Raw genomic sequence first — 23,056 nt, 5'->3', positions numbered from 1 at the left:
TGGGAAACCCGTGTAGAGCTGCACAGTCCCGCCCACAGCCAAAATGCGGTTAGGTGCCGGATGTAAGATTCCCATTCATTTGTCCCATTGACGTTTGGAAAAATCCGTATCTAAAGAGTTTTACATGTCTTAGGCGAAGAGAAAATCCAAAAAGGTACAAGACTGTGTACATATTTTCATTTCCGAGCGAAGGAACTACTCATCCCATAAACCACCGCGCCTCACTGAATAATCGAAGTACTCCCAAGTGCTATTGCGCCACACATTGTAGTTCTCCTGTTTATTCGCTTGGAAAATCGCCACGTTTCATGTTGTGTGGCCGTAGACATTTCTATCAACTACTCGTGAGTAGATCGTCAGGTGGTGGCTTTAGAAAATGCAAGCTTCTGCTTATTCATAAGGCAGCAGTGTTGTTAGGTTCCGCAGGGTCCTCCTAAAGGTGAAATTCCCCTGAAAATTCATATAGGCATTTACATGGAGTAATAAGATTTGGTGTGGAAAGTAGGAGGGAAAGCAATCTAACTTATCTTTCCCGTAATCCTTTTTCAAGAAAATGTAAATAATTTATTGTTTCCAACTGATAATGCTAATATAAAACATCGTCAAACCTGGGTTGTTTCTTAACCAATGACTTCGGCTTTGCTTTTTTGTCACCACGAGTATGTCAGCTATTAAAAATAATAAACATTTTGGTTGGACCTCTTTGCACTTGATTTTCAGGTGATCAAAATGAGTGTTCATTACTGTTTATTGTTTCAAAGTTTTATAAAGTTGAATCAGTGCAGACAAACATATTTTTTCATTTTTGTTTCTTTATTTTATGTGTGAAAAGGATGTGCATTAGCGTATCTCTACAGCACTGCCCTGTGTGTGTGTGTGTGTGTGTGTGTGTTTGTGTGTGTGTGTTTTTTTCACACATGGTGGTGTTTTGTGTGTGTCTGTGTGCGGTCTCGCCCTGGCTCTGATGTCCACTTCAACGCAAAGGTCTGGCGGGAAAAAAAACACCACATTACCAAGACAATTTAGCCTGTATGTTCACAGATTAAACAATACTGAATAGCTAGTCACTTTGATAAATAAATGTAAAGTAAAAGTGTTTAGTGTTTATGGTGTCCGGTGATGTTTCCAGTCCACCTTTTCTGGCATTTGTTAATAAAGTCCTTCATGCGGATTTGATCACTCAGAGGGGCGAACCTTTCCACCATCTTGATGAGGTCGGGATGGGAGGCCACTACAGACAGAATGTTTCGGGCCTGATTCCTGTTTCAGACACAAAATACATCAGCACCCATTGATTCACTGATTCATTAGTTTATGATAAGCATATAAGTATTATGGCTTTAATATAATTTTGATGGTACACTGACTTATAATTGGAAAAATGGCATGTTTGTCATTGCCTCTGGCCCTCCTAAAAGATCTCATATCTCATATATGTAATGTAACTAATGTAGCCTAGGTGAACCCTGCCAAATCTATGTTTGAATTTGCTCAGAAGATTCTCAGAGACTTTGGAATTGAGTTAACAACTAAATATAAAACATTTGTTTACAGGAAAGATGTGTCAATGGAGATTTGATAATCAGTCAGGTGTCAGCCAGGCTATAACTTTTGTGGACACTACTGGAAAGTGAATATTAAATCACAAATTCTTCACTATATTTTAGCAGTAAACACACTATTTCAATGCCATGCACTGACAGATAATTACATTCAGTATTGCTGTATGACATGAGATGACTTTTGGATACCTCATAATAGAACAGAAACTGTTGCTGATTGGCTAATTTAGAAACATTTACTTTTACTTTTATGAATTTAACTGACACTTTCATACAAAGCCAATAAGTAAATGATAAGGAAACATAGAGAAATAGGGCTCCTGACCTGACTTCCAGTGTGTTGTCAAGGGCCAGGCAGCTGGCAGTATGGATGAAGCGGGCAGTCAGGTCGTTTTTGCCGGACAGGAGACGAGCTGCCCCTATGACCTCCGTCACTTTCTCCAGGTGCCGTGCAGTGCTCTTCCTCACGGCTGTATGTTTGTGACTAAGAAGAAGCAGAGAACCAATGAGTCACGCCAGGAGAATGGATAAGCCAGAGATCCAGGGGAGACAAGGAAACAGAACCGGGAGAAACAGCTGAGACAGAGAAACAACTGATACAGACATCTACATAGCCAGGTAACACAGAGAAAGTTGAGAAGCACTAGAGAGCAATTAACCAGTACAACCCTGCTCTCTTTTTCTCTCTGCCCCTAACCTGAGCCCTCCGTTGATGAGAGCGTTCATGCTGCGGATGGGGTTGGTGTTATACACCATGTACCCCAGGGCCAGATCCATGTCCTTCATGAAGCTGCTGGACTCTCCAGCCTTCGGCAGCAGTGTCCGGGCTGCGCCCTCGGCCTCCGCATCCATGTCCTGCCCCAGGTGAGCAAACAGGTGGGCCAGCGTCACCATGGCAGCACGGGACACCACTGAGCGCAGGTTCTTCACCTGGTTGGGAGGAGGGAATTAGAATGACAGCTTGCACCACTTTGACTTGACATGTATATAATACTGACAAAGTAAACATAATTTCTTTGGTAGCATCATTAAGGCATTTCAATAGATATTGCCTAGTTTGAAACAGGACAAAAGATACAACATGTGCTCCAAAATGTTTTCCAGCAGAGAGCCTCTCACCTCTTGATTGACGGCCAGACAAACATCATGCAGCCTGGGCAGCAGCATGTTGGCGTGGTGCTGAGCCAGAGACCTGATTGAGATCAGGGCCTCGATCTTCTTCCCCCTGCAGCAGCACCAACAACACACTCACATCAGAGGAACGTGGTAATACATGGACTTGGTTCAAGTATTCCATTTCCAACTACTTACCAACTCTTGCCATGTAAATCCTATGTGTTAGCATAGCCTAGACTATCTACTCTAAAGGCATGCTGTTCTTTTAACATCAATATCTCAGCATAGTCTAATCTATCTTAGCTAAAAGCCTACGATTTGTCTGGATAGCGTAATAGCTTAGCCTATCTTGGCAAAAAGCCTTTCATTTGTTAATATATCAGCCTAGACTATTTAAGTTATACTCCCACCAGTCATCGTCGCTGAGCACCGTAAAGGCCTGCAGGAGGGCCTGCTCGGGACAGGACAGTGGGCGCAGTTTAGCCAACTCTGGCAGATTCTTGGCCAGCTGGGTCTTGCTCGTATGCCTCGCCTCAGTCACTTTCCTCTTCTTCACCTCCTTATGCTCCCTCGTTTCTTCCTGCCTCCCTGCCAGACACTCAACAGACTTTTGCTCTGGGAGGTCAAAGGTCAAATATGTTTGTCTGAAATCCTGTCTACATTTGCCTTGGCAAACAACTTTGTTATTTGTATTGATATCTGCACTGATATTTACTGTGCTGTGTGTGAGTGTGTGTGTGTGTGAGAGAGAGAGAGAGAGAGAGAGAGAGAGAGAGAGAGAGAGAGAGAGAGAGAGAGAGAGAGAGAGAGACTACTCACCTGTCACAGCAGTGACCCCATTGAGTGATACGGTGTTCTTGAGACGGGGTAGTCTACTCTGGAGCTGTCTGTGGCTGGTTGTCTTTGGGGGGGCGGGGATAGCAGGGGCAACGGGTGAATTGAGGAAGGGCAGAGTACGGGGCGCCGGTGGGGTCCTGCGATCCACAGGACTGAGGCTGCCCACAGAGCAGCCTGTCTGGTCCGAGGCCTTGGCATCATTGAGACTGGCAAGTTTGATCTCCTCAGCGAGTTCCAGGACCTCCTGCAGGAGTTCCTTGCGAGCCTGGCGCTCCTTCTGCTGAGCGCTCAGGGGTCTTAGCATAGACCTCACAGACCGCTGCAGCTGGTGGTGGGGGGATGCAGGGGGTATGGGGGCTAGCAGCTTCCGTTGGCCAGGTGCCGCACTGGCATGCAAGGGCTGGGGTGGGCCCCAACGCGTTGTGGGATCGTGGGACAAGGTCAGAAGATGAGGCTGCAGAGAGGGAAGAGGCAACATGTCATCAAACATGGCCACCATCTACACCCTCTGACACACAACTGCCCAACCGCCATGCTGCATTTGAAATCTTCACTGTTTCACTATAGTGCACTATTTAGTAAATAACTAAGGCATCATTATATTATTACATTATTAATGATATTATATTATAATAACATTACAAAGTAGCTGTATGAACAACATCATAATTTGTTCTAATACCTCTATGGTAACCACTAACCCAAAAAGTGTGACTGATAGTTAGATTTGACCAAAGCTGTATCCTTTCAACTTTGACCTGGAAAGGTCACTTCATAGATGCCCATCATCAAAACATACTTAAACATTGACCTTTACCCTTTCAGCATAGATACCAAATGAAGTGCAGGGAACATGGAATATTAGATTTAGTTATAATTTAGGCTATGTAAAACTGTACACCTGCTCTTAGATGTTTGAGGGAACTCACACATGCGGTACAAATCGTGTTCTGATTCTGCTCCTGGCGTAAAATCAGGAGCTGTAGCATCATTTTCATCTCCTCATTTTCTGCATGGAGTTTTCCAAACTCCTTTTGAAAATCCATTGAACTTAAAATTTCGCCGATAGGAGCTACTTTAAAATAAACTGTATAGAACTTAAATATAATCTACTGAGCAAAATCCAAATATCTAGGCTACTGAGAAGCGAGCGGGTGAGTCCTAAGGTGAAGATGCATAAAGTGATCTGAAATGACGATTTTCGCCCATAATGGTGACCTCACCATTATGACGTAGGGGCGCAGACAGCAGACACCGGTTGCACCAACTCTTTGCTACGACTGCTCTTAACTGCTAAGTTGGTCTTTGTTAAGACCAGTCTTTAGAATTGAACTTAGGTGGGTAACACCAGAGCCTGAATGATATGGCATGTATCAGAGTGGCGGGGAGACATTAACATTCTCGCCCGGGACATTAAACATTCTACTGCACTATGATATCGTATTCCAAAGTTTGTTACAAACATTAAGCATATTCATACTCCGACTGTTTTTTTATAATAAAAAAAAAAAACATCTTTCGACAAGACTGGAGGTTATCTTCTGGGTGGCTAGCAGGCTCGAACTGGTAATCTGTACAATAGGGATGTGACGCTCGAAGCTGACGTTTCGAAACAGTGTCGAGCTTCCGAAACGCAAGTGTTTCGAACAGTGTTTCGAAGTGTGGTTCAAAACGCCCATGTCACGTGACCATGGCTTAGTGAGGCTTCGTGGTGTTTCAATTTGGTTTGGACAGGTGGCACACTTGCCGCGCGAGCCAATTACCCGAGTAAACACCTGTTTGATCTAAATTACAAAGTCCCAGAATGCTTAAAAGTCATTCAAACACATTCTATCTTTGTGGTTTTTTTGTGAGGAGAGAGATTTTAAGAGATATAGCGACATAGAGACATATAGAGATATAGCGATTTATAGTGCATTCTTGTGATTGATAGGTTAGTGATATAGATTAATTGACAGGCTAGAGACAGACAGTAAGCGATAGTTTAGATAGATATAGTCTAGTGACGTTAATATTTAGATAGTAGCAGAAGTAAAAAAAATATATGACTGATGCCTTTATTTCAAGAACAGCTGACCCTTTGAAATACTGGCAGGAGAGGAGAGTGGTTTATCCAAACCTAACTGTGATGGCAAAAAAATATTTGTGCATGCCAGCAACAAGTGTGCCTTGTGAAAGAATTTTTTCCAAGGCTGGGGAGGTTTATTCACAAACAAGAAACAGATTAAATGCCAAGACGGCAGAACAACTGTTATTCCTAAATAAAAATGTATGTTGACATACAAAAAATGTGTTGTTTATTTTTCCCATGTTGTACCTGATTAGTCTAACCTGCTTCACATGTATCCTTTATTTCCCTACAACATGTTCCCAAAAAAAACCCTGGGCCATAAGCATAGCCTACATTTTAAAACCATTGTAGCATTTTCCTCTCCAGCATATTCCAAAGGATAATGTACTATGAAACTGAAATAACAAAACATCTAACTGGCAGATATAAAAATGTTCTAGGTACTGAACGCATATACTAGTCTGAAATTTCTAAGCACCAGCAGGGAGTCGAACACCGGCCGCTCCGGCCGAATGCAAGTGTGTTAACCACTGAACCACGTGGCCGTGGACGAAATCTTGCGTTCCATGTGGGCTATTTATATTCTTCGTCTGAAGCAGTTGTGCTTCACGGTCAAAATGTGATGTTAGCAAAACTGGCCACTAGATGTCACCATGGAGTTACGTGTGTCGGATTGTTTCGAAACCTCGACACATTACGGCGCAATTGCTTCGAACGTTTCGTTGTTTCACAAAGCCTCGTTCTGCCCATCCCTACTGTACAACCGGGCAAATGCCCGGTGGGCCGGTCCACATGTGGGCCGGTGACCTCCGGGGTTTTTTTTTTTTTTTTTTTTTTTAAGTTATTTAGCCTATTTGCGGCCCGTCATGTAGACCTAGGCTTAATGCAGTTGCATCCATTTGGATTGGGGGGAGACAGGTCAATCATTTTGGCCTCTTCATGACAGGTTCAGTGTGTGTTACGATCGCGCCCCCCTGCCCCACCCCTCAAGTGGATTTGTCCAAGCAGCCGCTTGGTTTGTGGGGAAATATAGCCTACGAGTCCATGCATGGTAGCCTAGGCTATATAAGTGCCCTCCGCTGGCTGGTGTTCACATCATCGTACTCAACTTACATTCGTAAGTTACTGACCAAAAAAAGAGTTTATTTCGTCTACGACAGTGAATAGTGCATTCAGCATTATGTCCACGAAAGGAAAAGGCCACCAGTCAATTTCGTCCACGAAATGATGTGCTCTCTAGTGTTTCGTGGACACAATGCAAACCAATTTGTGCATTCTGTGGACAAAAGGCGTTACGATGTAACATGGTTTCGTAATGAATATATGTATTTCGTCACACAAAAGTCATTCTGTCCACGAAATAAGGCATGTTACATTTGGCGCCCCATAAGTGCAGAATGAATGGAGGTCTATGGAGCTGTACCCCTCAAATCCACTTTTCTCGGGATATAATTGTTTGGCCAGAAATTTGAATGTTGCATGCGAAAGAGGGGGCAAAGAAAATACACACCGCTGAGTATTATATTTTTTGAGTCACTTATTTGTTCTAAAAAGCCTTTCAAATGTGCCAATGACGTCATTCATTAGCAGAAAGCTAGTGAGTTGTGGGCAACAACGACCCAACCTGTAAGAAATTGAAAGGACGTAAGTACTCGTTCATTCAACTTTTGACCTATAATCCATATTGATCTTGCAGAAACCACAATCCAATCTTCGATTTTGCAACGACTACCAGGTGAAAGAGACACATTTAGCTGTCTAGCTCCATAGTCCTCCATTGTTTTTGCACTTATTCATGATCGCCCCTAGCGGAACTGCAGCTGATTGCAGGTACAATGGAGTTAATAGGGAGTGATCCGGCTCTCTGTAAACGGGCTCTGGTAGCACACTCTAGTCTGGTCTACAAATACATAGAGCGACCTCCATAGGAAATCACATGCAACTACATCTATATTAGTAGCCTACCCCAATTTCACGAAGGTTACATTTGCTTGAGCATTTGGAGAGGCTTTGGAGCCAACACGCGAAAAAGTCGAAAATAAATGTCTTGTGTGTCTTTTTCCACTCTCAACATTCTGACAAACATTCTGTTTTTCCATGGTAATAGAAGATTGTTATGTATGTACGCATGCGCGTGAAAAAGACAGGTTTACATATAAACATTTAACGGCGGGAAGCGCAGCAGCACTGTCATCAGTCCTCTCGTGAATCTCCTATGGCAAGCCGTTCAGGACATAACGTCTGTCAAAATAACGCCTCAATGTGTAGATTTTTTACTTCTTCAGGAGTAAAAAATAGACGTCTGAGCGTCAGACGTCATATTTTTACGTGTGCCACGCGCAAAAACTTTGCGTCTGACGTCAGAAGTAAAAAAATGACGACTGGGTGATTCAAGTAGTGATTTGCTGCAATGCCAGAGCCTATGTGCCAGAGTAGACACAGCATTGGCTGCTGGAAACAGGAAATGCAGCCGCTATAGTTGAAGCAGAAGAAACAAGATGCCTGTTCAATATTCCTGTTCAATATTCCTGCTCAAATTGGTGGACCATCGCAAACAGGGCTCGGGGGATTACTTTTCACAAGTAAGATTTAGCATTATCGTACTATTGGTTGTATTTTGTGAATGCAATATTACCAGAGAGTTGAAAAGGAGCAAGGATCTTTGTTATTACTGTATGTAAATCGTAGCCAGCTAGCTAGGCTAGGGGAGAACTGGTACAATTGTAACAGCGGTACAAATGTAACAGTGTTTTATTCTCAATATATGGTGTAGCTACGGAACCGTAAACAGACACATATCATGTAATTATGTATAATCTTACAGCCATCTAAATATGAATGGTCTACTATAAATACGACCAGAGATATTAAGCAAAAAGGTGCAAAATTCAAGCATCGCGATTTATTTTTTAACCGCAACTGTTTGTTTAAGTTTGCTTTGTGAAATTTGAGCGTGTGGACTTCAATCACATGTCATTCATATCTTCAGTCCCTCTGTTTCAAGTTAACATGAGTGCCATTTGATTTATATAGTCACAGCAAATGCAATTAAATGAAAATAAAAACATGACCTGTGCGGGTCAGTTGTAACACTTGTCTCTATGGCAAAATGAACTGATTTTATCGCGCATGCGCGAACATTCTCATTGCGAGTTATGGATTATGATTTTTGTGCCGCGATCACCCAATTAAAGTTAACACAGCAACTTTAATTATCACTGTTGGACCAAATGCTTCAGACATGTAAGAAATAAGCAGTTTATCAACTATATTTATATTTATTGGTTTTATCAAGTGGATATGGCCAAAATAAGCATATTTAAAGGTTATTGTGAGCTAGCATAACACCGTAATATGGTCTAATGCCAATCAATAATGCAATAAATTAGCTGTAACAGTCATTCATTTGGACTTTTTTGTTGATTTTATATGAAAACAGATGCTCTTTGTTTAACCCAGCAGTGTTTTGTGTTAAAATATGTTATAGGATTCACGATTTTAGTACCGTTAGATTCATTACGCTATACTGTTACAACTGTACCGCACTTTTTTATGGCTGCGTCAAGATTGTAACAAAGATACATGTCGCTGTTAAGTTAAATTATTGACAAACTATAACATATTTTTTAAATTCTGTTTCAACTTTCATGGAGTAGACATGTACGACTCTGTTCTGGTCAAATTTTACATCTCTCAAGTCTATCGTCTTTGTGTAAATCGAGTTTGAATTGGAAAAATAAAAAAGTGTTACAATTGTGCCGGTTCTCCCCTACTTACTAGGTGTTCAGGTGCTCACCTGGCTATGAACTGAGACTTGATAAGTCATATTCCATAACACTGACTTACATTACAACTGACACAAGAATGCTATTGTAGAAATTAAAATTACTAGTATAGCATTGGCCAGTGAATTTTACACAAGTGGTACCGACTGTAGCCTAATATTGGGCAGTTGCTACTTGTAGCTTAGCTAGTAATAAGTGTGTTGGTGGTAGCTTCACTATTTCCTGAATAAAGTAACTTTTCAATAGCTTAAAGGAGAATTCCGGTGTGATATTGACCTAAAGTGTATCGAAACATGATACCGAGTGTGAACGTATGTCTCATAGCCCATCTCGGCTTGTCCCCTGCACTCCAAAATCTGGCGCTAGTTAGCCGATGCTACCAACATCTTTTTCAATAGTGGTGCTTCGGCATCGGGCTAGCCATGCAAATAAATCACTGTTTTACACCCATTTACGAGGCTCAATGTATCTCCACACTTCATTGGTAGACTTCCTAGGGCCCTGACATTTAAAACGAGACATTGAGAACTTTGAAAAAGCACTGGTAGTTTACTTACAAGACGATTTATACAGACAGTATCTTCACGAAGTTTAACGTTTGCAGCCATCTTGAATTTAGTCACGATAAGTCGAGCAACGAGTAAGAATGAACAGGTATGATAAGGGATCAGATTCCAAAAATAATTCAGTGGAAATGCATGGATTCCAGTTGCTGCTATTGGAAGAAACTGAAATCCATGCATTTCCACTGAATTATTTTTGGAATCTGATCCCTTATCATACCTGTTCATTCTTACTCGTTGCTCGACTTATCGTGACTAAATTCAAGATGGCTGCAAACGTTAAACTTCGTGAAGATACTGTCTGTATAAATCGTCTTGTAAGTAAACTACCAGTGCTTTTTCAAAGTTCTCAATGTCTCGTTTTAAATGTCAGGGCCCTAGGAAGTCTACCAATGAAGTGTGGAGATACATTGAGCCTCATAAATGGGTGTAAAACAGTGATTTATTCGCATGGCTAGCCCGATGCCGAAGCACCACTACTGAAAAAGTTGTTGGTAGCATCGGCTAACTAGCGCCAGATTTTGGAGTGCAGGGGACAAGTCGAGATGGGCTATGAGACATACGTTCACACTCGGTATCATGTTTCAATACACTTTAGGTCAATATCACACCGGAATTCTCCTTTAACTTCTTTATATGAAGTAGCTTGGCCAAACAAGCTACACTTTTCTTGTCATGTGAAATTAGCACAATTTAAAGTAGCTTCCTATGTAGTGAACTAGCCTACTGCTGTGTTTGTGTTACTAAGCTTGCTACATTTGACTGGGGTGGTAGTTTTGTGTAGTGGAGTTTTATTCATGGCAGAGTAACTTATAGTTTAGCTAACTACAATTTCCAAGTAGCTTGCCCAACACTCTATTATTCACATGTAATTCACCCTAACAAAAATAAGATGCATCTCAAATCCCTTTTCATTCATTTATTTATTTTATATCCCCCCAGAACTGCCTTGCTCAAAAACTACTACGAATGAACTGAACGGTCTCCTCACACCTCTGGAACTGAGGAAGGTGCAGCTCTACATTGTAGTACTGCAGGGCATCTGCTACAATGTGACTAAATATTTGATTTATGAGCTCCACCTTCATCACCTTTTTGGTATGGCAACTGCTCTGCCCATGACCGGAAAGCACTGCAGAGGGTGGTGAAAACTGCCCAACGCATCACCGGTTCCTCACTCCCCTCCATCGAGGCCATCCAGGGCAAGCAATGCTTGCGTAAGGTGCTCAGCATCATCAAAGACTGTTCTCACCCCAAACACAGACCGTTCACCCCACTCTCCTCAGGGAGGCTTTACAGGTCTCTCCGCACCTGAACCAGCAGGTTCAGAGGAAGCTTCTTTCCTGCGGCTGTCACCCTACTAAACTCTAGCTCTGCATCCCGGTGACATCCAACGAACTTAAGCCCCCCGCCCCCGCCTGATGCCTCCTTGTCTGTGCTTGTTGAGGTGTCCACAACCATGGTGACTCAAGGCTGCCATGGTCGTAGAATATATACTTATACTATATACTATACGACCATGGCAGCCTTGACAGGGACAACAAGGAGACGGACATCCCCCACCCCACCCCCTCACAACTGCACTACCCTATCCCATCCATAGTGTCTATTTATTTACAAACTTATCCATAGCCATATTCTACTGCTCTTTATCCTGCACATACACTTATTATGACCGCCGCGCAGCGAAGCGGCGGTCATATAGGTTTAGTCAGATTTTTTTTTTTTTTTTCTTTTCTTTTTTTTTTTTTTTTTCTTTTTCGCATGCCCAAATTTCCGTCAATGATTCCCGGGACACTGAAAGACCGGGGTACACGAAACTTGGTGGACATGTAACCCCACATGGATAGCATGGAACCATCGTTTTTCGTTTTGATCTGTAGCCCCCCCGCTGAATTGGACCCCCCGAAAGGGTAGGGCAGACACAGTTTTCTGTGAATATCTCGAAAACCGTAGGGTTTAGGAGGACCATTTTTTTTTTGTATGTTGATCTCAAGGGGCCATGTCAACCCATTCCATAACCACTCATTTCATGTATAGCGCCACCTAGTTAAACACAAAAAAGTAAAAATGAGGTGGTGTAATTGAAGGTATCTGTGACCTAACATAGTCAAAACTGCACGAAATTGGAAGTGTAGGATCATTATGACACCCTCTGTATGCACGCCAAGTTTTGTGGAATTCCGTTCATGGGGGGCCACACAATAAATTAATTTATGTTACTATACACCAACTGGCCTGTAGGTGGCCGGAGACAGTTTTCTGTGAATATCTCGAGAACCGTAGGGCCTAGGAGGTCCACCTTTTTTTTGTATGTTGGTCTTAAGGGGGCATGTCAACCCATCCCATTACCACTTATTTCATGTATAGCGCCACCTAGTTAAAAATTAAAAAGCAAAAAATTAGGTGTTTTCATCTCAATATCTCTGGCTGACAAGGTCAAAACTGCACGAAATTAAAAGTGTAGGATCATTATGACACCCTCTGAATGCATGCCAAGTTTTGTGTACTTTCGTTCATGGGGGGCCTTACAATAAAATAATTTATGTGTACATTTAGTGACGTACACCAACAAGGATTCCCGGGACACTGAAAGACCGGGGTACACAAAACTTGGTGGGCATGTATCCCCACATGGATAGCATGGAACCGTCATTTTTCGTTTTCATCTGCAGCCCCCCCGCTGGACTGGACCCCCCGAAAGGAGGGTAGGGCAGACACAGTTCTCTGTGAATCTTTTATGGTATGTTGGTCTCAAGGGCCCACATCAACCTGGCTCATAATCACTCATTTGTGATTTGCCCCCCCGGTAAAAAATGAAAATCAGTAGGATTAAAAGAAAGCCAAAATAAATATTCATCATCATCATCATGGCTGCATTTTCAGTATTGGCGAGAAGTAGTCGTTTGTCCACTAGATGGCGCATCGTTGCAGTCAGACGTAATTTTGTTGGAAGTTAAAAGTGGGTTGGAAAAAACAATGGACGCTTCATACAAGGACTGTAATTTACCGCAGCGAACATCTAATAAGGATAGGACGATGTTCACATGAAGTGTAATTCCCATTTCTTCTTGAAGCCGAAATAAATCTGAGGATGTTTATCGGACATGCTTGGTTTTTACTGCAGGTACGTTAATCTTGTAATATCAATAAGGACCTAGGTAATGTTACCGTTAGCGTTGGTTGAGTGATGGAGGCATTTGATTTATTGCATTTGTAGAAAACTATAAATGCGGTTATACCAAGCAAATGTATAGCAGCACTGTTTGTATCTTTCGACTGTCATTTATTGCACGTGCTACAAAATCATTCTGTGCAATGGAAGATTTACCAACGTTACACCGGTCTGATACAGTTTTGCCAATACATGCGTGAGACTGAGACGCCTGTTTATTTTGTTTTAAGTGCGTGCAGGGTGTGAGAGGGGAGTCGATGTGCTTTGATTACAGCTTGGTAGTTGTAGTCTGTGAAATTAAAAAGCACGTGTGTGTGAAGTATCCAAACAATGACACCTTCATTTCATTATGGCTGCTTTAGCAAAACACCTTAAGCTACTGTGTAGTGGGTCCCATTTAGAAGTGGCTACTTCATTCGCGCTTTCCTTGACTCATGGAGCTGCGTGAATCTTATTACAACTTTTCGCCACGATATAACAGTTTAAGTCCGCTTGATACTGTAAGGCGTAAGCCATTGGTTTCCAAAGGAGATTTTATTTGTGTCGCCAGCATAGCCTATTGACAATTTATGTTGTAAATAGGCCTACCTTATAATCCTACCTGTAGCTTAGGGAAGCTAACAGCTTTCTATTAGGATCTAGTTTGTTAGTTACCGTTTTGTCATAACTCCCTGATGCATTTTTGCATTTAGAATAGCCAGAGCGTGTATATCTCAATCGGAAAATTAAACAATATCGGGTGCCTATGGACTAGGCTGGGTGAACCCAGCCTGATCTGCCCGCTATTTATTTTTTGATTTCTTAAAAGATTGAGCTTGGTCTGATGAAAGCCAGACTAGCCATGGACCTCAGTTAAACAATGCAAGGGAACATGAATCAGCCTATATTTGCACGAACAATAACGGACAAAAGCTCTTCAACTTTGGCCCGTTAAAATGTGTATGAACAGTCTAGCGACGCATTTCATCAAGGCCCATTTGGACATGTCAGTTATTTACACCACTGGTTAGATGTAAAACAGCATTTCGTTTCAGACTAGGCTACTGTTACTTAATTTGTGCATTAACAATAACGTTTCAGACTACCTGTTACTTAATTTGTGCATTGACAATAAAGTATTACATGAACTAAAGATGACTAAAATCTTATGTAGAAGAAGAAACATTCACAAAAAATCCATCCATCCAAAAATGACCTTTGTTTTTGATAGCTGTTGAAAACGGCATGGAACTGACAGAGATGTTTTTGTTTATAAATACATAAAAAATAAATAAATAAATAACATTATGCTGATACCTTTTGCTTTTCCCAAATACAATGTAGCCTACAGGTGTAAGTGACCTTTCATCAATCCAGTTGCAATGGATGAACTGTGATGAACTGCCCTACTTGTGATTGTTTAGAGATTTTAAAGGTTTTATAACAATGCTACATCTTTGGCTATTCTACAATCTATTCACCTTTTCAGCACCAGTAGGCTACTTTCTGTGCAGCCGCACACACACACTCAGGCATGCCAAACAAGCATACACAAAAGTTTCAAGAGTGGGGGATGGAGTAAAATATGGAGACAAATTGAAGTGTGATTTATTTTCGCGGAACGGATGTACAGGACTGAGCGGCGGTCATATTTTGTACCGCTATGCGGTACATCTAGTTCTTAATACTATTATAATGTTACTGTTTCTGCACTTCAATGGTACTGTTACCACACTGCACATAGCTGTACATACATATCTGCTATGTGCATATCTGTTTATATGGTTTATACTAAATATCCATATTTATTCAGTTTGTCTGTAATATATTCACTGCATAATACACCGCATATATCTAATATTTTTCTTACTACTACTATAAAGTACCATTTAGTGTTAATTTTGTCACCTATTTTTAATTTAGTCTTAGTCTTGTGACGAAATGTCCTTTTTAGTCTTTGTCATATTTAGTCATTCAAATATCATTTTTGTTAGTCAAGTTTTAGTCGACTAAATGTCTCATCAATTTAGTCTAGTTTTAGTCAAAAGAAAACTAAAGGTATCTTAGTCTTAGTCAGTTTTAGTCAACAGATTTTAGTCTTTTTTTTATAACAAATTATTTCTGATTACCATTTGAGTCAAATAGTATTTCACACATCTCAATTTTCCAACAATATTGTGTGTCCACAGGGTAGTCAGTATGTTTACATGCACAGGTAAGTCGAGCTACAGTTATACCGTAAAACTTCAAATAATCGCAGGTTCAAATAATCGCAGGTTCTCTGTCTCTTTTAACTGCCTGGCGTGGCTACAGGTTTGGGTTTATTGCCGGTCTCCAGTAGAGGCCTGGTCTGTTTTTTAGTTTCTGGTTGTATTTAATCTTCTAAAACCCGTCAGATCGTCTGTTTAAAGATTTGCAATGACACGAAACCGTTACAGAAAGGAGGTTACAGCAGTGTGAATTAGATGTTGCACGTCGTTACAAGCCGTCGCAAAGCATTCACATGTCTGGTCACAGTTGCAAGGTTTTAGAATGTTGCATCAAGTTGCTGCTCATCTCGTTGCGAATCTTGAGTGTGATTTGGGCTTAAGTATGGCGCAGACTGCGCACGTTATGATTAGATGGCATTAAAAGACTGCGGTGCGGAAAAGCTAGAGTTCCAAATTGTATAACTTTTTTTCCAATATGAACTATGCCTATATGTCCGACTTCGTCATCGTTCAATTGTGTTTAAAATTTGCGGATAGGCCGATGGTAAGCCAGTCCCTCCAGGATTTTGCGAGGATTTTTTGAGATTGTTGCTATCTAAAATGCCTGATTTCGCGACAAAAAAATTGCGATGGAAGTTGTGTTTTTAGCTGTTTGTTGTGAAGAAATTGCGAGAGGAAGTGAAAATTGCAAAAATAGTTGCGATTTTTTTTAATTCTTTTTTAATTGAGAGTAATTAAGGTTAGTAAGACCAAAATTACACTGATCATCTTGATGCTTATTAAAAAGGATAAGTAAAGGTAAATAGTAAGGGTTACAGAAAATCAAAGTAGGCCTCCTTTATTTGTGTAAATACTTTGATTGGGGTAATTCACAAAGCAGTATAACCTTTCGTAGAACTGTCCAAAAAAGACAGCCCCCTAAAGAGATGACATCATGTCATATGTTTCAATACATTCATATATGTTGTAATTCATATTAAGTTCATATCTTTTTAATAATTCATATTCTATGACTTGCATAATTACTAATAGCCAACTAAGTATCTAGTAATTTCATATTGATTTAAACTATTAGACTACACTTTTCTTTAATGTTATTACATTGTTGGTGTGTAAGTCTAATTGACTGCCTGCCACTTTAAGGACGTGAGAGTAGCGTAATAACATTTTCATACAAGTGGATTGGAACGCTTGCATCTCACTGTGTTCGGCTACGATTGGAAATAACTTTTTGCATAGTGCATTACGATATGTGGATGGAATTCGGGATGTTTTCTATGTCATTAGTTAAAATAAATGTTAAAAAATAACTCGTATAAAATCATTCTTGGATCATAGAATAGGTAAATGTCTTACAATGTTATTAATTTATATGATTTTGGTAGCACTACACAAACTGAGCCCACAAGCTAGCAAACATGACACGAGCTAAAAGGACATGTCCAGGTGTAAACGCTTGCCAATGGGTTGCATATTGTAGCCTACTCAAGTGTTAGTAAACCAAGTAGGCCTTAATTAACTTACTTTCATAGCCTAGGCAGGTTATCAACACCAGGTTGAGAGATGCAAGTAAAGCATATCATTATCGTTAGCCTTCTATTTATTGTCATCAAAAATGCAGAGGAGTGAACAAGTTATAGGGCAGTCTCTGGTGTCTGCAGAAGTGAGTGTGGCATCTGACTCAATATTCTGCGCGAGGGACTGTTGTGGTAGGTGAAATTTCACGGGGAAACCATGATGATTGGTCAAATTTGCGAAAAAGTTGCAGTGTTTGGACAAAATTGCGAGGTCGCCCAGAATTCACGAGGATTTGCTGAATTTGCGTTAATTGTTGCGATCGCAACATCGCGAATTCTTGGAGGGACCTACTCATGGCTGAAATGGCGTATTTAGCTGTCTAAATTCGAATCATATGCTGGGGGAGAAATCGTCGGACTTCCATGATTATTTTGTTATTCAGCACTGGTCAAAAATATGTTCCCGCGCGCCTGGAAGTAGGCTATGATTTGAAATGTAGACTGACAAATTTGGCAAATACAAAACGGGAGAAACAATATGGTTAATGCTCTCTCATGCTGTTTCATTCGTGCCGAAAAGGAAGGAGAATTAAACATATTACGCACGTTCCACTTTTGCATAAATAATTCCTGAACGGTTTTGGTCAGGGCTGATAATGCAACTGTATTTGACAAAGGACCGATATAGGCTATTAGCTAGTGACAAAATATGAGCTTTCAGTGTGATACGATCTCTTTGGATCTTACTGTATCTCACTCAATGAACAACATCTCAACACTAAATGAATGATGATCCATAATTGTCATCAGATACATTTTGGGGAAACATTTTGTGTAAAGGGAATTAGCTGTCTCAAGTACTAGCCGGTGCAGTTTGGCGATTTGAGAAAATAAAAGCCCAGGCTATTATTTGGAGTTTTACGGTAGCTCGGCTGGGATTTGACCATAGACAGTAAAAGATTTGACTGGACCACTGTCATATTCGTAGACCAGTGTTTCTCAAAGTGTGGTCCGGGAATCACTGGTGTCCGCAAGCTATCCCAAGTGGTCCGCGAGCAGACGTGGTAAAATATAATATAGATGAGTTGTTTCCAATATTGAACCAACTTAATATGTAACTTAGTATGTAAAAACAGTTCTGCAACACTGTCTATGTAAGATATGCCAGTTTAAATCATACAGTATGAATCCACACAATAAGCAAAGTGCAAAGACAATAGGTGGTTCAGTGAGTAGGCCTATAGTGTAGACTAATTATAGGCTACTGTTGAAGTAGGTCTAATCTTTTTTTTTTTTTTTAGCTAGGGTTAGTTAAGTGGTCCTGAAACTGAAAAAGTTTGATAAACACTGCCGTAGACCAAAGTATTAATGCTTACTCCGCCTCACTAGATGGCGATATGCGCCCAAACACAACACATTCCCCAAACAGACTCTCCATCTTAGCCATAGCTAACTTGCTAGCGAACTTTCCATATTAGCTTACTTGCTAGCAAACTTTGCATCATCAGTCTAACTAGTTAAATAGTTGACATTACATGATGAACATTTTCGTATGGACATTCTGGGGGATGTTAATTTGTATGAGAGAAGCTTCAACTTCTGGGTATGTAGCATTGTGGCATAAAGCTTAGGTAGTTAGCTTACTAACTCTGGCAAAAATCTCCAGTGTTCTTGTTCAATGTAGTTTCGTGTTGCAGCAACAGCACGTAGACTAGCCTACAGGAAAACTGTTGCGTATGAACTCATTCGGAATAGACCTCTCCAGAATAAGTCCCGCCTCCGTAACTTCCGTATCCATCCAACTTCCGGGCGTCGATTGTCTATGGGAAATAACATGGCGTTTCGAAATATCATACCGGTAAAACATCTGTAGGTAACGAAGTAGAAAAAGCTGGTGGGCAGATTGGCCTACACACTTCTGCCACCTAGTTTCCACTGGATTTTTTGATTGTCGGTGCCGTTTAAGTAGTATACTATAGACTATACTACTTAAACGGCACCGAAAAGAAAAAAATCCAGTGGAAACTAGATCTGCCCAGCAGCTTTTTCTACTTTGTCACCTACAGAGTTTGACAGGTACGATCTTTCAAAACGCCATGTTATTTCCCATAGACATTTGACGACCGAAGGTTGGATGGATACGGAAGTTAGGAGGCAGGACTTATTCTGGAGAGGTCTATATTTTGAAAACGTAACAGCTAGATATTCTGTCTTCTCATTATGTAGACGAAAATGAAGAGAGATTTTATCTTAGTTTTTATTTCATGCAAAACATTTTAGTCTCGTCTTTTTTCGTCAACAATAATGCATCTTAAGATAAGAGTCTTAGTCAGTGTTTCAGGACATTACTGCCGTCTCTTCATCGTCTCGTCTTAGTCATGAAAAAAAGGTTGACGAACATATTTCCTCTCGTCTCGTCTGACGAAATTAACACTAACTGCCACTACATTGCACATATCTGTACATGTTGTTCATATTACATGGCCATATTTATTCTGCTCTTCTAAGGTTACTGCTAATACACTGCACATACTTATATTTAATTTATACTACTCTAAACCACCTTCTGAAAACAACTGTACACTACTGTCTACACTGCACTATATCTTTTGTCTGTCTATGCACCAACTACTTTGTATATCACATTGCACTTTTCTGCTTTTTTGCACTTCTGGTTAGACACAAACTGCATTTCGTTGTCTCTGTACTTGGACTCTGCACAATGACAATAAAGTTGAATCTAATCTAATCTAATCACCTGCACTCTGTCTCCCATTTTCCCATTGTCTGGATGACTCGGTCCTCTTTTATGGAGTTTACCCAGTTTCATTATGTACTGCCACCTGCTGTCTGTAGCACTTTTGTTCTCAGTCTAAGTGTAATCTAAGCAATTTTAGCAAGGTGGACTGGGAACATACAACATTACATGCAACAGTTGTGCATGTACTGTCACCAGCATGACGGTAACCTCTGTCTCACTGAGCCTGTGAAGACACTCCCAGATTCTTTACTGATTGCATTGAACGGGGCTGATCTCAGCCAGGTTTTTTTTTTATGTTTCTTAATTCCTCTTTATTTGATCTCTTCATTGGGGCTGGAACCTTTCTGTGAACTGTGAATAACACATGCTGGCCTTTTTGTCCTGTGTTAATGAACTGTTACACTTACTTATCTGTTTTTTAACGATCAGAAACAAACCTACAAACTTGCACTGTTCAATGTTTATGGAACTTTTCTAACAGATATTGAACCCAGTTACACCATTTCCTTTACTTATGCCAAACATGGGCGTAGGTTTAGGGTGGGACGCTACGGACTAGTCCTAATCAATATTTTGAGATGACAAAAATGTCCCCACCAATATTTTAGCGAACTCCTTTGTGCTATTCCAACGGCCAGGACGACAGTAAAAGAAACACTGTCATTTGATTGGCTGAAACCGAAGGGGATTTATCTGACACACACAACAGCGTCAAAGCATAGCATAGGCCTACTTCACTTTGTGGTGACACTGGAAGAAAAGTGAGCGAGTTTGTCGGTATAAGTTATCAGGGATGTCTACCAATACATAACCCTAAAAGGCCAGTGTGAAAGATTTGTAATATTCCCTTTGCCCTTCAGCATGCACATTTTGTCCCTTTTGGTGCTTTGTAGATCAGCTATGCCACCAAAGAAGAAAAGGAACATTCAAAGCTTTTTCATTATGCAGAGTCTAATAGGCAAAGTAACTAGTCATACAACTGACAACTGGTGACCAGGCTTTCAAATGCGGATTTTACTGTGGAAAATAGCATTAGCTCTTAGGATATTACCCAGGATATTGTCACAGCTAAACCTAGCTTCTGTAATCGTTCAACCAAGGTTAGGAGTCATGTTAAATAAGGATGTGCCGCAGGACAGTCGCATAAAGCACAGAATAAAAGTTACCATGTCATTGACTTAATTGGGCTACCAATCTTGCAGTCGCAATAAACAATGGATCCGAGACATTTTCCTGTTCCTATTATGTAGGCTAATGTATTTGTGAATGTAGCCTGCACAATGCAAAGAAATAAAACATAAACTATGGTACATTTCCATACTCATAGAAATGAACATCGCGAGACACTTATCTCATCTATGATCTCAAACCAGAAAGATTTTCTTTGACTTTGACTTGTTTATTTGAACATTAATTTTATCTAATGACATAGCAAACTGATGAATTGAATCTACATATCCTTGCACTATGCGAAACTATTTTCCACTAGCCTAAAACCGTGAGATTGAATTGTGTTAAGTTCCTCTTAAAGTGACAGGCACTCAATTAGACTTACAGACCACAAATGTGATGATATTAAAGAAAAGTTATCATTTAAATATCAATATGATGTATTCAAATTACTAAATATGTTTAGCTATTAGTAATAATAATAAAAAGTTCATATGAATTCCAAAATATGAAAACCTATGACAACTATCACTTTCTGTGTGTGTGTGGAGGGTCAATCAAATTCTATGATTGCCACTGATGATCACATAATATTCCATATTACTGATGGCGTCAAGGTGGTGGGGGCCCCCAAACCAAATATTTTTTTTAAAAATTGCAAAAGGACGACAGAAGTATCGAAAAGACGGCCAAAAGTATTGAAATCAAGATTTTTCAGTTGCTATTGGTATTGAAACAATAATGTTGATATCGTGACAACAGGAGTTGGGGATGTGTCCCCACCAAAGCTGAGACCAAACCTACGCCCTTGATGCCAAACCAATGTCTGTTTATCAAACTTTATTTTTGATGGCACTGAACTTAAATATGAAAACACTTGAAAATGTTTATGGAATGTTTCTGTCAACTGTGAACTACATTTAACTCATTACAACTTGTATCAAACCAGTTTTTGTCTATACTGTCAAACATTATGGATTATGTTCCCAGTTTTGATCTGGGATGTCATCACTTTATATGATATACAGTATCAGAATATTCTATTACTGTTAAGCCACTATGAATATTAAAATACACACAACCCTGTTTCCTGTATCAGCTCTTCTACTCTGAGTCAATTTACTCAGGTTTGTCACTCAACCACGTAGCCTACTTGGAATAGCCTACCCCTCAGGTGTCTGAATGGCTGATCTCACACTCGATCAGTAGGAAAAATGTGGGCAGGGGAAGTGGTTGAGCACTGCTCTTCCATGCCCACATCCACGGCTGAAGTTCCCTTGAGCAAGGCACCTAACCCCCTCACTGCTCCCTGAGAGCGAGGTAGCTCACTGCTCGGGGTTAGTGTGTGCTTCACCTCACTGTGTGTTCACTGTGTGTGTTTCACTAATTCACAGATTTGAATAAATGCAGAGACCAAATTTCCCTCACAGGATCAAAAGAGTGATACTTATACAGAAAGGTTCCATAAACATTTAAATGAGATCAGCCATTCAGACACCTGAGGGGTAGGCTATACCAAGTAAGCTACGTGGTTACGGGTGCAGAGAGACCTGTAACGCCTCCCTGAGGGGAGTGGGGTGAACAGTCTGTGATTGGGGTGAGAACAGCCCTTTGATGATGCTGCGCGCCTTACACAAGCATCGCTTGCCCTGGATGGCCTCGATGGAGGGGAGTGAGGAACCGGTGATGCGTTGGGCAGTTTTCACACCCTCTGCAGTGCTTTCCGGTCATGGGCAGAGCAGTTGCCATACCAAAAAGGGGATGAAGTCCACCGTGGAGCTCATAAATCAAATATTCAGTCACAGTCTAGCAGATGCCCTGCAGTAATGCAATGTAGAGCTGCACCTTCCTCAGTTCCAGGGGTGTGAGGAGACCGTTCAGCTCATTCGTGGTAGTCCTTGAGCAAGGCAGTTGTTCTGGGGAGAAATAAAATAAATAAATGAATAAAAAGGGATTTGAGATGCATCTTATTTTTGTTAGGGTGAATTACATGTGAATAATACAGTGTTGGGCAAGCTACTTGGAAATTGTAGTGAGCGAAACTATTACGCCTGTTTGAGTCGTGATTCACTCGGATCTTTCACCCGTATCTTTAAATTAACCCATGAGTCGCGAGTCTCTAGTATCATTAACTCGGATCAGTTGAGTCCTACTACAATTCAATCTAAAACGATAAACAGCGCCACACAAACCTCTTGCAATTAGCTAGCCTACTAGCCATCATAGCTGCCAAAAATGTAACAATTTCGTAAGTAGGATAACCACAACTCCACAAATCAACTCAAGCGACTGAGTGAGCAGGCAGTCTGA

At 40.7% G+C, this 23,056-nt stretch overlaps 1 protein-coding gene across 1 annotated transcript; it reads right to left on the bottom strand.

The window, feature by feature from the left end:
• Positions 1-799: 799 nt before the first annotated feature.
• On the bottom strand, positions 800-4,766 carry LOC121696215 (TOG array regulator of axonemal microtubules protein 1-like). Its single transcript, XM_042077569.1, has 8 exons — positions 4,445-4,766; positions 3,498-3,969; positions 3,089-3,293; positions 2,682-2,787; positions 2,260-2,492; positions 1,888-2,046; positions 1,135-1,260; positions 800-986 (listed from the first exon to the last, which is right to left on the bottom strand). The coding sequence occupies exons 1-8, from the start codon at positions 4,559-4,561 to the stop codon at positions 974-976; spliced, it is 1,431 nt and encodes a 476-aa protein (XP_041933503.1). The 5' UTR covers positions 4,562-4,766; the 3' UTR covers positions 800-973.
• Between the last annotated feature and the right edge of the window lie 18,290 nt (positions 4,767-23,056).

Source organism: Alosa sapidissima, chromosome 21, assembly GCF_018492685.1.
Source record: "Alosa sapidissima isolate fAloSap1 chromosome 21, fAloSap1.pri, whole genome shotgun sequence".
Taxonomy (NCBI): domain Eukaryota; kingdom Metazoa; phylum Chordata; class Actinopteri; order Clupeiformes; family Clupeidae; genus Alosa; species Alosa sapidissima.
The sequence above is the reverse complement of the archived record's forward strand: the minus strand, read 5'-3'. Positions and strand labels throughout refer to the sequence as shown.